The sequence below is a fragment of the Ictalurus furcatus genome, chromosome 5, assembly GCF_023375685.1.
Source record: "Ictalurus furcatus strain D&B chromosome 5, Billie_1.0, whole genome shotgun sequence".
In the NCBI taxonomy this organism is placed as follows: Eukaryota; Metazoa; Chordata; class Actinopteri; order Siluriformes; family Ictaluridae; genus Ictalurus; species Ictalurus furcatus.
The window spans coordinates 16,059,609-16,076,537 of NC_071259.1; the positions used below are offsets into that span (position 1 = coordinate 16,059,609).

Here is a 16,929-nt window from a genome sequence, read left to right on the forward strand (position 1 = left end):
TGAAGCCTATAAAAAATAAATATCTGAAGAATACAGCTAATCACAAACACTTTAACAATAACATAAAATAACCCATGACCAACAAAATGTTATGGAGATGATCATCTCTGGATTTAGATGATATCATGATAAATCAAACTGTACTGGAAACTTGCATGATCTTAAAAACAGCCTAGCTATTCCCTCCCTCAGGACTGTGGTGGCCTTTGGGCTCACCTGACTAAAGGATGGTCCTCAGGGTTCATACCAGACAGAGAGAAGGAGACACAGGATTCATCATAGGGTGTTGGGGGAGATGAGCTGGGCAGGTACACTGCAATCCACAACATCAGGTTACGCACATGGCACACAGGGTGCAAAACCTAAGGCGATCAGATAGTGAAAAAAGAGATGGCAGAAAGTGGGCTCATTAATGTTGTTGGTCAGGACTTTTGTTTCTTACAGGGTCACAATTCAAAGGGAAGGTAGAGGGAAGGAGGCAGATGGAAGAATAGAAGTCAATCATTCTGAATATAAACCACACAAACATTGATTAAATGAATGACAAATTATCATGATACAAAAATACAACTGAAAAAAGTAACTTGACTTGGATTATGGTGGCATGTTTATTATGGAGACATTGTTTACTTCTCAAAACTGAACAATGCAAAAAGCTATTAGTCTAAGAATGGAAGGTATAAAGACAGAAAGGTGGGATGTTATGCATCCTAAAAGTCCAAGGCAGCAAAAATATACATAAATCTAATAAGGCTAGGAAAAACAAGTTTAATTAAAAGATAAGAAAAGGTGGAATGAGAGAAATGGATACATAAGGGGCAAATGGAGAGCTAAAAGAAAGCTGTAAGGACACACAGTCTCTGAGAGTGATGAGTAGAGCATGTTTCTGAAGGAGCGGTTCGCTGGGCGCAGCAGAGACCACACAGAGCAGGTCCTCTCTTGGATGTGTTGGTCTTCTCTTTCCTTCCCATTGTTACACAAGAATGTGCCAAACAAACACGAGTACGTGTGCTGCACCAGTTTCACCTAAAAACACACACACACACACACACGAGCTAGGGCATTATAGCCTAGCACATTCAACTTAAACAGACTTCTGTTAAGTATGGTTACCGGGGCTCCAATATAACTATGTTCCATGAAAATTGAGACCAATAATTCATTTGAATGGAACAGATTGACTACATTTACATGGACAGCAATAATCTAATTATTGACCTTATTCTGAATAAGACAATATTGTGATTAAGGTGTTTACATTCGTTGCTTTTAGAATACTCCTTTCATGTTCCCATTTTACATGTTATAGAACATAGATTGATTCACGGCACACGTCATTATGTCCCCACGTCACGCTGTCCCCTCCAGAATTTGACGCATCAACATACAGTTCGTCTTTGTTATGGTATCGTATACAGTTTTGGGTGTTTTTATTTTTAATTCCACAAAAGCTTCAAGTGCAGTTAATTATTCGTCATGCTGTACGTGCAAACAGACGACTGCTTGAAGCTGTGGGCTGTGTCCGAAACCGTGTACTTACCTACTATATAGCAGCTGAGACACATGTATTTCGTCTACTATACAGTAGGTAAGTACGCGGTTTTCGGATGCAGCCATGCTCTCATTTGCTGTCAAACGGTTGAACACTGCCGCATGTGTACGTGTGTCCTGTTGCAAAATGCGGTGAAAACTCCCACACGACGTTAATAGTGTTATTAAGGTGTGTACATGACTGTAATGCACATCGATAATGCGACTAGAACAGGAATACTCCATATGTCTTAATTCGATTTGTGTTTACTTCGAGTATGACTTTAGTCGGATTAAGGTAATAAAAAATTGCTGTGTACATGCTAGTTTCTTAATCGGAGTATCGTCTTAATTGGGTTAATATTGGATTATTGTTGTTCATGTAAACGTACTGACTGCTAAATGGCACCAAATTATATATTTCATTCAATCTGACCAAAGCTGTAATCAGCATGGAAATTACCAAAAAGGCCTCATTGAACTCAAATGAGCAGGGGAACTGTCTCTGGAGTTGGTGCACACAGTCCAGCCACTGAAGGAACACTGGACATCGCTCGTTCAGGTCCTCTGCATTCTCTCCATGTCCGCAGCGGTCAGCAAACTTGTGACCAAAGTCCAGCCATTCCATCTCTACCAGAACTTGAAAACCCTGCATATCAAAGGAGTCACATGTCTGTAATGCTATTTCTGTCATTTCTGTCAATTAACCTGTTGTTCATAACTACATAAAACATAAAAAACTACATATTTTGTAGCATTATCATCATGATAAACATTTTTGCATCATGTATACTAATCTTGCTAAATGCAAAGAAAAAAGTGCAACAATTTTCACATTTTAAGAATGCATACTTCTAAACCACTTGTACTTTGCCTATTTAGGGTCACGTGTATGGCAGCCTAAGAAAACCCTTCACATGGAGAGATTTTGCCATTTTGTCTGATTTGCACATATCTCAATCACATGTAAAGTTATAACATTCTGTCTGTAACAACTTTCGTTACACCCAAAAGTGAACTGTGAGAAAATTGAATTTAAAGATACTGGACACATGCAGATTTCATTCCAATTCCACTGAAAAACACACTGATTGTCCATCCATTCATCCATTTTCTGTACCTCTTATCCTACACAGGGTTGCGGGGAGCCTATACCAGGGAATTCAGGGCATGAGAACAGGGTGCCAACCCAGCCCAGGGCACAATCACACACACTCACACACCCATTCACACACTATGGACAATTTGGAAATGCCAATCAGCATGACTTTGGACTGTGGGAGGAAACCGGAGTACCCGGAGGAAACTCAAAGTGCAAGAACATGCAAACTATGCACAAAGGGCAGAGGCGGGAATCGAACCCCCAACCCTGGAAATGCTAGGCGAACTTGGTAACCATTAATTTAATATGTAATAAATAAGACATAAATTAGGCCCCAAATAAAAGATTAAAGAATATCTGTTAAACAATATCTGTTGAGTATTAAATTTAGGAAAAAGGCACATGCTCATTGCATACCCAATTTGAAAGGACTCTGGAGTCAGTTAGCTAGGTCAGAGGTTAGCAAATCCTACAAGCTCCCAAAACTGTAAACATAGGTTTATAAGTATTTTACCTAAAAGATTTACAAGATTCCTCACAAGATACCTTACATAAATACATGTCTAAAAACACTTGTCACTTTCTTCTTCCAGAAATGACTAAACTCACCTCTATTGTGCGATAGTAAGGGTCCAACAGGAGTTTGGACAGTGCCACTATCTGTGGAGTGCGATCCCAGCCATCTGAGCAGTGCACTAGCACAGGCCTGTGGTCACGATCCACAGCGTTCACCACTAACAATGCAGCCTTCAGCAGTAGAGACAAGTGCTGCAGCCACTTAGTGTTCTCTAGAGAAGACAACCAGCTAAAGACACAAAGAACCAGAGTCAAAATATACACACTATATGGCCGAAAGTGTGGGGACACCTGGCTGTCACACCCATTCGTGGGCTTTCCTCAAACTGTTGCCACCAAAAAATATATTTTTTTTTTGTATGTAGCATTAAAATTTCCCTTCACTGGAACTACAGGAAAAGGAAGAGATGAATTATATCAGATGATATTTCAAGCCTGTTCAGCACTTTATTTGCTGTGACTGTGTGTGAAGAACAGAATTATAGAACTGAAGAAGGAAAACCAGGTGAAGCAGTGGAAACTGGAAGATGATGTGTTTGCAGGGAAAAATAAACATGACGTGAGTATAATAAAAACAATAATTAATCAAACTGAAAGGAGTGGCAGTACTGATAGATTTCTGAATTTCCCCCAAAAATACTAAATACTGTTATTAAACACTGGAGAATACAAAAAAATTGATAATGATGTAGCAATTTCTTAAAATAGTGAAAAAGCTATTGAATACACAAATGAACATACAAACTGAGAAACTGTTAATGATGTTCGTTCCATGTGTACCAGAGTTTCCGCTAAGAAATTTTGGTGCCTGTCAACATGTCCAGGAATGAAAGTTACTGGACAAACTAGAAAAAATCTGGCCATCCTATTTCAGTGTTTATTTTGCACTGTAAAGTTTTAGACTACGCAAAGTACATGCGGGGCCTGGTCGAGTGTCAGCTGTGGACAGAGAAGAGGTGGGTCGAACCTGTGTTGGATTAGCCCAAGATTACTTGTGTGTCTATTTGTGCTTTCAGTGCCTCCCGTAACAAGCAAGAGTGAGCTGACCAGCAGAGACGTGTGTGTGTTTGAATGAGTCCGCTGAAAAGCATAAGTAAAAAGAGAGAGAATAAACAGGGCTTTTGCCTTGTCCTCAGCCTGCCTCCCACCTCCTCATTCCCAACCCAATCCAGAAGTGTTACAGTGATATAACAACAAAACAATCAAGTCAAATGAAAGATAATAGAAAGTTTATTTATTACATTTTCTTTTCCATACTATTCAAAATAAACGGCAGTCATGGAATTAGCATCTAATAAAACAAACATCCAAAATAAAAACAAGATGCAGCAAAACATTAAACTGCAGTTTGCCTCATATATTTACGTTTACAAAGAAATATTAAAATAACAATAATTTTCCACAAGTTATTTCTCTATTTTTGAGAGTTTTCTGTGATCTTTCATAGCAAATAAGCACTCTGCTGCCGAAGTGAAATCGAATGTGTTCAGTCTGCAGCTTGAGAAGTGCATCACCCTGGTGACCTTCTCCTCCTGAAGCCATCTAAGTGAGGCTGTTTTAATGCGAGCAAATCAGAGCACATGTTACAGGAGAAACGTGAAAAATAAATTCTGCACAGACAGGGACCTTATTTAGGTGTGCAACTGCGAACATACTTCGCTAATATTTTTACCGGACATTGTGTTTGACAATTTTAGTTTTATCGGACATTTTGAGTTTTTAACAGTCAAAAACCGGTATTTACCAGCTAACGGAAACTCTGATGTGTACATATAAATGATAAGATTATAGTTCACTTAACTTATTTTAAACTTCCATCAAAAATAAACGTAGCTCCATAACCTAAAAGTTCTCTGGCTAACGATCCACTCAAGCTTGGGCACAGACTTACTTGGAAGGGTCAGGCATCTGAGCACAGAGGAATCGCAGAGACTGGAAACTCTTGCGAATGGAATGGATGTTAGCCATGCCCATGAAGAGCACTTCACAGTTAGGGTAGTATTCTAGAGGAAGACAAGAAGATCGAGCAGTTAGCAATTAGGTTTTTGAGGAACTAAAACACAAGACTGGGCAAACACACTGCAACTTCCACTTGCCTGGTGGGATGAATAATGAAATTATAATTTGTCAAACCCCGCAGTATAACCATAAACATACAGCTTTAAGCATTGTTGGAAAAGTTGATTTCTGCATTTTGGTAAATTTTTACCTGGACACTCACAGCCTCCTCCTTTGGCCCTGTTGGCCACTGCAGCAGCATAAGACCTGGCATCCAAAATCAGGAGCTTATGAGGTTGGCTAGCCAAGGATTCCATCTCCGAACTGTTTGTCATGGAGGAGTCTAAAGCATAAAGTGGGAAGGGTAGAGTATAGGCATATAATTACAGGCGGCAAAGTATTTGCTTGCTTTGAAATAGGATTGCTCTGAAACTAACCAAAGCCAACATCTGAGAGATCGGTCCCATTTAGGTAGTCACGAGAGAATGAGTGATTAATGAATGTTTTGGATAAGCTGCTGTCCATGGTACATGCTCTGGCAATAGACTGCACCAAGTGCTCGTCATCTGCATTCCTCCAGCCCCACCAGCTCACCTCTGGCTGGCCACAGCGCGCTATCACTGCGCCAGTGCTCTGGTGCCTGCAGGTTGTGCAAATATCACACCAATATATTTGAGACCCCATGACAATGTAGCTGAAGCAGTTGTAGACATGTATGAAAAATTCATTGAACAATCACCATTAGCTTTTCATGATTTTGGTATGTCATCTGCTTATAATGCTTAGATAATGCTGAAGCCCAAACTCACTGAAGTGTTTTCCACACATAGGTGATATTTTACCACTGCGCACAAGTATTCTGACAACTGCCCAAGTCAATTTCTGTCTGCTAAACAGATTTTATCCATCTATTAATCCATTAGCAGTAATTAATATGCCTTGTATGCAATTTGGCCAGGTTACTTGAATGCAGCTCAGAGTCAAATTTTGGGGGTGTGGGGGTGTTTGGAGCGCACAAGACCAGCAGTAACACAACTAATGAGAAAAAAAAAATGTGTGGACCTGGTACAAATTCTCCTTTACTATGTTTAATTAATCTATGATTGGTTATTAAGAGAGCTAACACATCAGGATATAAATAATCCATGATCAGTCAGAATAATTTTGTATTGATTTGCACCGACCCTTTCCTATAAAGGGACAAGTCAACCAAAACTTTTCCAGCAAAATGTTCTCCAAAGCATAACAAAGGATCAGTTTTTATTTCAGTTGGTCACTTGTCTGATTATGGTGTAATCAAATGATTATTGTACAACCTTAATTAAATTTTTAAGATACATCATAGTGATGTATAAACTCTATTTAAAAAAATAATAAATAAATAAATGTTTTGGAGGAACACCTAGAAAATCCCAACACGTGAAATGTTGACGGCCAAAACTGTATTCTTGTTTGTTGACATCCTTGTTCCTCTCTAGCACCCACACAATGACCAACCTGTAGACCACAGACGGAAACCTTTTCCAGGAGCGGAAGGCTGCCACGTTCTCCAGCTCCTTATCGGTGATCCAGGATGGCACAACAAGTAGCTGTGGGTAACTGGAACACAGCCTGGTAGCACCAGACAGACATCGGTACCAGAAATTTAAATTGTGCTGACTGACATCTGCAGAATGTCACCTAATCATAGCCTGCCCTGAAGTACAACGCTTCATCCAAACGTAAATACAACAATAGATTCTGTGTCCTAAAAAGAAAAACAATAGGAATAACACACTAGAAAGCATAACACATGGTGGTTGTTAAAACCTTACTAAGATAGTGTGGAAGTGGATGGGCAGAGTAACAGATGAGAAGAATCGTATAAAATTTCAGTGAATGAACAACTCACTTGTATTTATTGTTGATCTCTGATATCCTCCACGCATTATGAGTGTCAAAGCCCATTCGTTCAACCTCACTGTGAAACCGCGAGATAACATGTTCTCCTAGTGAAGCAAAAAGCAATTTAACCAGTGACAAATGTGTGCAGAGAAAGGAGAGGCCAACGATGGACTACACAATGAAATAAGCAAAAGCTAGAGATATGAAAGGCCCCATGAATTCTGGATTTATTTATTTTAAATTCAATCTAATCGTTCTCTGCTTTTCTCTGTTACAGAAATAATTGTGAATTATAAGCAGATACAAAATGATAAGTGAAATACTGCACATTATTTTTTACAAATTTTAGTGGTACACATAGGATCAAGTAAATCCAGATTTACTTTGTGACACTCATGTATGCATTTTTTGAAATCCTTTTTGATTCTGTAAAAATATGGCATAGACATAGCAGCTCACATTCTAACACAACTCTCTCCTAATACAAACAAAAAAACTACAGTGAGTGGAGGTGTTGTAATGGAAACAGGCATTTGGGGGCAGTACCTGGCCTGCAGAGCTCATTGTGCTGCTCCTTCTCACCGCAATAGGAGTCCATGCACCAGGCATGAAAAGCAAAAGAGAAAAGCTCCTCCAGGTGAGAGGGTGGCCGTGTCACTAAGGAAAGCCTCTTCAGCCACTCCTGACACTGCTCAAATGTGGAGAACTGACACCTGTAGTCAAAGAGAACACTCACATTACACATTTACTGCAAAAAATGCTATATACAAAAAAATCCTGATCTACACAAAGAACTGGTGTGTATATAGTCAGGTCCAGAAATATTTGTTGAAGTTATTATTTTAGTTGTCCACCACAGTTGAAATTAAACAATGAAAAGGAGCGAAGACAGCCAGCTTTAATTTGAGGGTATTTACATCCAAATCGGATGAACGGTGTAGGAATTACAGCACATTTTATATGTTAAATGTGGCCAAATCAATCATTTGGTACATTCGTAATGAGAAAGAATGCACTGGTGAGCTCAGGAACCCCAAATTGCCAAGAAGACCACCAAAGAAAACTTCCCCTGATGAAGAAAAATGCCTTCACAAGAGAAATCTTCACCAAAGTAAATACAGAGGGTTTACCACACGATCTAAACAATTGGTACGCCTCAAAAACAGGAAAACTGGATTAGAGTTTCCCCTGCCAAAAACATCTAGACTGTATCCTATGGACAGAGGAGACAAAGATCAACTTGTACGAGAATGATGGGAAGAGAAGAGTTTGACAAAGGGAAGTTGCTCATGATCCAAAGCATACTACCTCATCTTATGGCATAGGCATATATGACTGTCAGTGGAACTGGTTTCATTGTATTTATTAATGATGTGGCTGCTGACAAAAGCAGCAGGATGAATTGTGAAGTGTATAGGGATATATTATCTTCTTAGATTCAGACAAATGTTTCAAAACCCAGTGAACGGGACTTCACACTGCTGATGGACATTGACCTAAAGCATACTTCCCCCTAATGTTCCGCAATGGCCAAGTCAATCACCTCACCTGAATCCAATTGAGCAGCAGTTGCTGAAGGCAAAACGGTCCAAGGAAAAGGAGGAACTGAAGTCAGCTTCAGTAAATGCTTGGCATGTCTATGGGTTCCAGACTTCAGGCAGTCATTGACTTGTATTAATAATGACAATATAAATTTTCATTATGTTCATTTTTCCAATCACTTTTGATCGCTTACATGGGAGGACCACATCTAAAAAGTGCTGTAATTACTACACCTTTTACCCAACGTGAATGTACATAGCCTCAAATTAAAGCTGAAAGACTGCACTTTGAGATCATATTCATTGTTTATTTTCACCTCCAATATACTATGGCAGACAACTAAAAAACTATGCATTTGTCAATGTCTAAATATTTATAGACCTGACTGTATGTATGCATATGTGTGCACTTTAGTCTCTGACCTTATGACCTTGCAGTCCTTGCATGTGATATGGAGTTGTAACATGTCCCGACATTCCACATTTTCTATTAGCTGCAGAGGAACCTGAGGAATATTTATATATATATATATATATATATATATATATATATATATATATATATACAGTGAGGGAAAAAATTATTTGATCCCCTGCTGATTTTGTATGTTTACCCACTGACAAAGAAATGATCAGTCTATAACTTTAATGGTAGATTTATTTGAACAGTGAGAGACAGAATAACAACAAAAAAATCCAGAAAAACGCACATCAAAAATGTTATAAATTGATTTGCATTTTAATGAGGGAAATAAGTATTTGACCCCTCTGCAAAACATGACTTAGTACTTGGTTTAAAAACCCTTGTTGGCAATCACAGAGGTCAGACGTTTCTTGTAGTTGGCCACCAGGTTTGCACACATCTCAGGAGGGATTTTGTCCCACTCCTCTTTGCAGATCTTCTCCAAATCATTAAGGTTTCGAGGCTGACGTTTGGCAACTCGAACCTTCAGCTCTCTCCACAGATTTTCTATGGGATTAAGGTCTGGAGACTGCCTAGGTCACTCCAGGACCTTAATGTGCTTCTTCTTGAGCCACTCCTTTGTTGCCTTGGCCATGTGTTTTGGGTCATTGTCATGCTGGAATATCCATCCACGACCCATTTTCAATGCCCTGTCTGAGGGAAGGAGGTTTTCACCCAAGATTTGACGGTACATGGCCCCGTCCATCGTCCCTTTGATGCGGTCAAGTTGTCCTGTCCCCTTAGCAGAAAAAAAACCCCAAAGCATAATGTTTCCACCTCCATGTTTGACGGTGGGGATGGTGTTCCAGGGGTCATAGGCAGCATTCCTCCTCCTCCAAACACGGCGAGTTGAGTTGATGCCAAAGAGCTCCATTTTGGTCTCATCTGACCTCAACGCTTTCACCCAGTTGTCCTCAGAATCATTCAGATGTTCATTGGCAAACTTCAGACGGGGATGTATATGTGTTTTCTTGAGCAGCGGACCTTGCGCGCGCTGCAGGATTTCAGTCCTTCACGGCGTAGTGTGTTACCAATTGTTTTCTTGGTGACTATGGTCCCAGCTGCCTTGAGATCATTGACAAGATCCTCCCGTGTAGTTCTGGGCTGATTCCTCACTGTTCTCATGATCAATGCAACTCCACGAGGTGAGATCTTGCATGGAGCCCCAGGCCGAGGGAGATTGACAGTTCTTTTGTGCTTCTTCCATTTGCGAATAATCGCACCAACTGTTGTCCCCTTCTCACCAAGCTGCTTGGCAATGGTCTTGTAGCCCATTCCAGACTTGTGTAGGTCTACAATCTTGTCCCTGACATCCTTGGAGAGCTCTTTGGTCTTGGCCATGGTGGAGAGTTTGGAATATGACTGATTGATTGCTTCTGTGGACAGGTGTCTTTTATACAGGTAACAAACTGATATTAGGAGCACTCCCTTTAAGAGTGTGCTCCTAATCTCAGCTCGTTACCTGTATAAAAGACACCTGGGAGCCAGAAATCTTTCTGATTGAGAGGGGGTCAAATACTTTTTTCCCTCATTAAAATGCAAATTAATTTATAAAATTTTTGACATACATTTTTCTGGATTTTTTTGTTGTTATTCTGTCTCTCACTGTTCAAATACAACTACCATTAAAATTATAGACTGATCATTTCTTTGTCAGTGGGCAAACGTACAAAATCAGCAGGGGATCAAATACTTTTTTCCCTCACTGTATATATATATATATATGTATATACACACACACACACACACATATATATATATATATATATATATATATATATATATATATATATATATATATATATATACACACACACACACACACACACAGTATCTTACAAAAGTGAGTACACCCCTCACATTTTTGTAAACAACACTGAAGAAATGACTCTTTGCTACAATGTAAAGTAGTGAGTGTACAGCTTGTAGAACAGTGTAAATTTGCTGTCCCCTCAAAATAACTCAACACACAGCCATTAATGTCTAAACTGCTAGCAACAAAAGTGAGTACACCCCTAAGTGAAAATGTCCAAATTGGGCCCTAAGTGTCAATATTTAGTGTGGCCACCATTATTTTCCAGCACCGCCTTAACCCTCTTGGGCCTGGAGTTCAGTCTGTTTGCGGGCTTTCTTGTGCATCATCTTTAGAAGACGCTTCCTTCTGGGACGACAGCCATGCAGACCAATTTGATGCAGTGTGTGGCATATGGTCTGAGCACTGACAGGCTGACCCCCCCACCCCTTCAACCTCTGCAGCAATGCTGGCAGCACTCACATGTCTATTTCCCAAAGACAACCTCTGGATATGACGCTGAGCACATGCACTCAACTTCTTTGGTCGACCATGGCAAGGCCTGTTCTGAGTGGAACCTGTCCTGTTAAACCGCTGTATGGTCTTGGCCACCGTGCTGCAGCTCAGTGTCAGGGTCTTGGCAATCTTCTTATAGCCTAGGCCATCTTTATGTAGAGCAACAATTCTTTTTTTCAGATCCTCAGAGAGTTCTTTGCCATGAGGTGCCATGTTGAACTTCCAGTGACCAGTATGAGGGAGTGTGAGAGCGATGACACCAAATTTAACACACCTGAGACCTTGTAACACTAACAAGTCACATGACACCGGGGAGGGAAAATGGCTAATTGGACCCAATTTGGACATTTTCACTTAGGGGTATACTCACTTTTGTTGCCAGTGGTTTAGACATTAATGGCTGTGTGTTGAATTATTTTGAGGGGACAGCAAATTTACACTGTTATACAAGGTATACACTCACTACTTTACATTGTAGCAAAGTGTCATTTCTTCAGTGTTGTCACATGAAAAGATATAATGAAATATTTACAAAAATGTGAGGGGTGTACTCACTTTTGTGAGATACTGTATATATATAATTATTTATTTATTTTTTTAGAGAGAGAGAGAAAGAGAGAGAGAGAGAGAGCAAGTTGTTAAAATGGGATTGAAAAGGAGGAACTTGGTGTTTTGAGGATTTGAAAATATTTCTTTTTACTGTTTTGACAAACTGATTAGGAGGTCTGAAGCTTTCTATCATAGGAGGTTTTAATTAAACTTTTGACATTTAACATTTTTAAATGTAAAAACCTTAAAGACTATTTTCAAAGATGTACAGTGTTTGATCACCAAAGTTTGTACAAAAGAAATGCTACAGGTTACATTTAAATTTAGCAATAATTATAACCTACATTTTAACCATATATTCAGCTTCATAGCAGTCACTTTCTGTACTGCCTTTCTTCCATATTAGATGGTGAAGCAACTAGTGAAAATAACTCAACACAAATAGCCACCCCAAGTAATTGCTGTGCTTCAAAATGTACTTCTATCTCTAAGAATCATAACATAGATGGGGGTTTTCCATTACACAAACTAGGAAATCTCATGTCATAGGATACTGCAACACTGCTGTAAAAAGGCCTGTTTATGTAAAGAATAATTGACGATAGGCAATTGAATAATTAGAAAATAATGCACACCCTGAGGTAGTAATGCGGCTACGACACAAAGCAGGGTGGCCATTACACCTCGAATGTACATTATTTTCTAATAATTCAATGGACTGAAGTCAATTATTCTGCTTATACCACATTTACCAGAAGACATTGCTCAGATGTTTTATTTCAAGACATTTGTTAGGTTTTTGTCCTTAAAATGCTCGTGTGTGGAACTAATATATTACGCATCCCATAGTAATGGAGGCTTGAGCCATTGATATGCAGTTATTGGGGAGAGAGAGAGAGAGAGAGAGAAAGAAAGAAAGAATTAGTTTTTTTTTCTTCTAATAATTCAACGGCTCATCAATTACTCCTTACTTCTTTCTGGAAAATCTCAATTTTCTTTCATTTTGTTTGTTGTTAAATACGTGTGCTGTGGTGGACAGTAGGCTAAGTGATATGGAACTTGGCGAAGTGATATGGAACTGTAATGTGGTCAATACCTGACTGAAACTACTTTAGCTGTGCATCTACTGAAAAATAATTGCACACCTCAGAACCATCTGTCAGCCAATCAGAATCGAGATTTCAACAGCGCTGTGGTATAAAACAGAGGTATCGATGCTTATTAGAGCTCTAAGAATTAGTTGACACAATTGATTATGTTAATAACAGCCTCAACTAATGATTATTTTGATGTGTTCAATTAATTAATTTTTGGAATATCCTGAAAATATATTATATATTTATATATTATTTTAAAAATCTTTCTTTGCAGCATATCAATCATTGAATACTACTACAGCCCTCTGAACTAGAATTAATTAAACAACAGATAACAAACTGCAATTCAATTAGGGCTGCAAATAACAATTATTTTCATAATCGATTAGTTGGCTGATTATCTCTCTATATAAAATAGTATTATTCATTATATTTTATGGATGCACAGAAAGTACTAAATTAAACTACAGTCCTAAATTAATAATAAAAACTCACTTTCACTGCACCTTATGGTTTTTGTTACTCGCCTCCTTTAAGAATTATTTTACTTGTGTTTACTTTTGATATTAGTGTTTTAATTAGACATTACAAATCTTACTCATGCTCCCACTATCACCGTGTCTACACCGCACGTGAGGAGCAACATGGCCTCATTACTAATAGATCACTTCCGATATAATAAACGACAGAAGTTACACTGCAAGCACGCAAACACAGCATATAATGACAATAAACTTAAATTAAACTAAACCTGGTGAATCAGTGAATTGACTTTTTTTGGACTGACATTGATGTGAACCAGAAGCAGGATGAAGATTTGATGACACGATGAACATTTATTAAAACATTATGCTACTGCATATCACTGCATGAGTTCTCATAAACTAAGTATTCATTTGAAACCATGTTCAGTATTTATCAACCCATGAAGTTGTCAACAAAGTACCTACAAGATAATGTTTTCTGATTGGGCAGGAGAGATAAATATGGCAATTAATATGCGATATACCGTAGCTAGAAAACCATATAAATTAGGACAACTCAAAAGAATACACAGGAGTTAATAAGCATTCCCACAAACAAATGATTATAAATCTAAATGCAACACATGAAAACACAAGTTGGAGGACTTTGGTCGCTCTGTTTTAACATGCACCACCATTTTCTATGAAATGCATTTTTAGACTAAGTGAAGTGACATGGCATGTGTTTCAAGATAGGTCCAACTATTTCATTGCCAACTATTTTTATTATCAGGCAGCCCAACAACTTTAAGGTAGTTTTAAAGAACAGCAAAAAAAAAAAAACAATTAAATTAAAAAAAAAAAAATCAGACCAACTTATTTTACTTGCAATGTTTAATGCATTCATTTTGCGTTACATTCACATGAAATTTAATGTGAATTTGTGATACCAACAGAAAATGATAACCGAGGGTATGCTATGCACACCTGCAACAACACTGTAGAAATCACATATTGCAGACAGGATGCTGGTTACAAATGTAACCGTGGTATTATACATTCTGGATGACCATCAGACACTGTGCTATAGAAGTGGATAATTGCAGAGCCAGCCAGATAGGTCGAGAAACATATACCAACGATGTCACGTGGATGAGGGGATATAAGACAGTACAGCTCAGCACACCGCCTTGGAGCATCTTCGCACATACTTCAAGTGACACGTAGTGGTCATCTGGAATTCAGAGAACCACGGTTACATCTATAACCAGCATTCTATTTAATTCCTTTTGAGCACCAGAGATGATGCTATAGTAGTGGATGACCCACACCAGAAAAGTCACGAGGAGTAACTTACAAGACAAACCCAGGGGATATCGGCAAAGCACAGCCGAGCTCACATCCTGGGATGAAGAAACATTGACATTGCAGAATCTTGTGAAGGTACAGGTCACTGCAGCACAGATGTCACCAAGAGAAACAGCCTGAAGGCATCCCATGAAGAGAAAATAGCCTTGGTGGAATGGCAAGTGACTGACCTGGGCATGGGTTGCCGGGCCTTCTAGTATGCTAAGGAAATAACCTCAACAACCACTGTGACAGACTCTTTTTAGACAGAGGGGCACATTTCTTAACACCCCATAACAGACAAACAAATGTTCTGATTGACTTAACTTTGCTGAAGCCCCTATATAGCACCTCACGGCCCACACAGGGCACAGGAGCACAGAACACTGTTCAAGAACCATCAGCTGGAAGGAACACAGCTAAATGGACTGATTAAAGAACTGGTGCAAGAGCACCTTAGGAAAGAAAGTCTCATTGGGCCTAAGGATAACAGCGGTACAATCTGGTTTCCATCAGGATTGAGGCACCTTGCACTCTTTAAAAAAACTGCAAACTAGGTTGTGGGAGCCCAGAGACGAGCCGTCCACAGGCAAACAGTGCACAGAGATAGCCACAACATAAACTTAAGGTGAAGGCTGCTTTGCCACTGTCCAAAAGACCTTGTAGGAAACCCAAAACTACTGAGACTGTACATTGTACAGGGTCAAAACCACAAGTCTTGTACCACGAATAAAAAAGACTTCCATCAATAGGCATAAAGTATACATGTAGAAACAGCCCTTGCATTGAGAACAGTGTGAATGACCAAAGGTTCACAGTCAAAGGAGTTGGCCCCAGAGGCCAGACCCATAACTGTAGGCAGGCTGGGTTTGGATGCCAAATACCATCCAGCTGGGATAGCAGATCCCTCCAGAGGGGATGCTGCCTTGGTCTGTCCATCAACAAGGTTAGCAGCAAGGAAAACCATGGTCTGGGCAGCCACCGTTTTGCATTTTGCATAATTGTCCACCCAGCTTGCTGAAATTTCTGACCACTCTTACATGCAATATAATTTCAATTGCAAGATGTTTGACGGTTTTCTTGCATGTACTGCTTGTTTCCAATCCCTCCACAACACTTCAATAGGATTCAAATCTGGCCTTTGCCATTCCATAGCCCTTAATTTCTTCTTTTTGAGCCATTCCTTGGTGGATTTGCTAGTGTGCTTAGGATCATTATCCTGTTGAGAGGCCCACTTTCGGTTCAACTTCAACTTTTGGACAGATGGCCTCACATTATCTTCAAGCACTCTTTGATATGATGCAGAATTCATAGTTGAATCAATGCAACCTTCCAGTTCCTGAGGCAGTGAAGCAACCCCAAACCTTAACATTTCTACCACCGTACTTCAGAGTTGGTATGAGGTGCTTCTCCTGAAAAGCTGTCTTTGGTCTGCACTAAACATGTCTGCTATTACTAGGCTAAATTACTGCTATTACTATTATTAGGCCAAACAACTCTATCTTTGATTTATCTGTCCAGAGCACATTATTCCAAAAGGCCTGGACTTTGCCTACATGCTCATCGGCAAAATGTAGTCTTGCAAAGGGTTTTCCTGGCACGCCTCCTATGCAGGTCAAATTAATGCAATCTCTTTCTGATTGTAGAAACATGCACTTTGATACCAGAAGTTGCTGGTATCATTACATTTTGGGGTTCTCAGAGACTTCTTTTTTCATCAGACAGTTGGGCTGAATTTGCTGGGACGGCCAGTCCTGGACAAATTGGTAGTCGTTTGAAATCTGCACCATGTGTAGATGATTTTCCTTATAGTGGAATGATGTATTTCAAATTTCAATAATTTTGAGATAGTTTTAAATCCCTTGAAAGACTCATAGGTATCCACAACCTTTTTTCGGGAGGCCTTAGATAACCTTTTAGATCTATGTCAAAATGTCAATTTTATGTGTTACTTGATAGAGTGTAAGACCTTTATTAATAGGCACTGTTTCAAAGAGGATCAAATGTTTGCTTGTCCAAATATGTAAAAACAAACAAACAAACAAAAATCCATGGGGTATACTTATTTTT

General features: G+C 39.2%; 1 protein-coding gene across 6 annotated transcripts in view; it reads right to left on the bottom strand.

Annotated features, from left to right (window-relative positions):
• Window positions 1-16,929, bottom strand: part of mtmr3 (myotubularin related protein 3) — a 109,282-nt gene that overhangs the window by 59,629 nt on the left and 32,724 nt on the right. For all 6 annotated transcript variants that reach the window (XM_053624875.1, XM_053624873.1, XM_053624872.1 and 3 more), the window contains 11 exons: window positions 9,055-9,137; window positions 7,637-7,803; window positions 7,098-7,194; window positions 6,704-6,817; window positions 5,644-5,846; window positions 5,418-5,549; window positions 5,100-5,211; window positions 3,242-3,437; window positions 1,994-2,179; window positions 856-1,026; window positions 217-362 (listed from right to left, as the gene is read on the bottom strand). In XM_053624875.1, coding sequence (XP_053480850.1) covers window positions 217-362; window positions 856-1,026; window positions 1,994-2,179; window positions 3,242-3,437; window positions 5,100-5,211; window positions 5,418-5,549; window positions 5,644-5,846; window positions 6,704-6,817; window positions 7,098-7,194; window positions 7,637-7,803; window positions 9,055-9,137 — 1,607 coding nt within the window. The remainder of the gene's footprint in view (window positions 1-216; window positions 363-855; window positions 1,027-1,993; window positions 2,180-3,241; window positions 3,438-5,099; window positions 5,212-5,417; window positions 5,550-5,643; window positions 5,847-6,703; window positions 6,818-7,097; window positions 7,195-7,636; window positions 7,804-9,054; window positions 9,138-16,929) is intronic.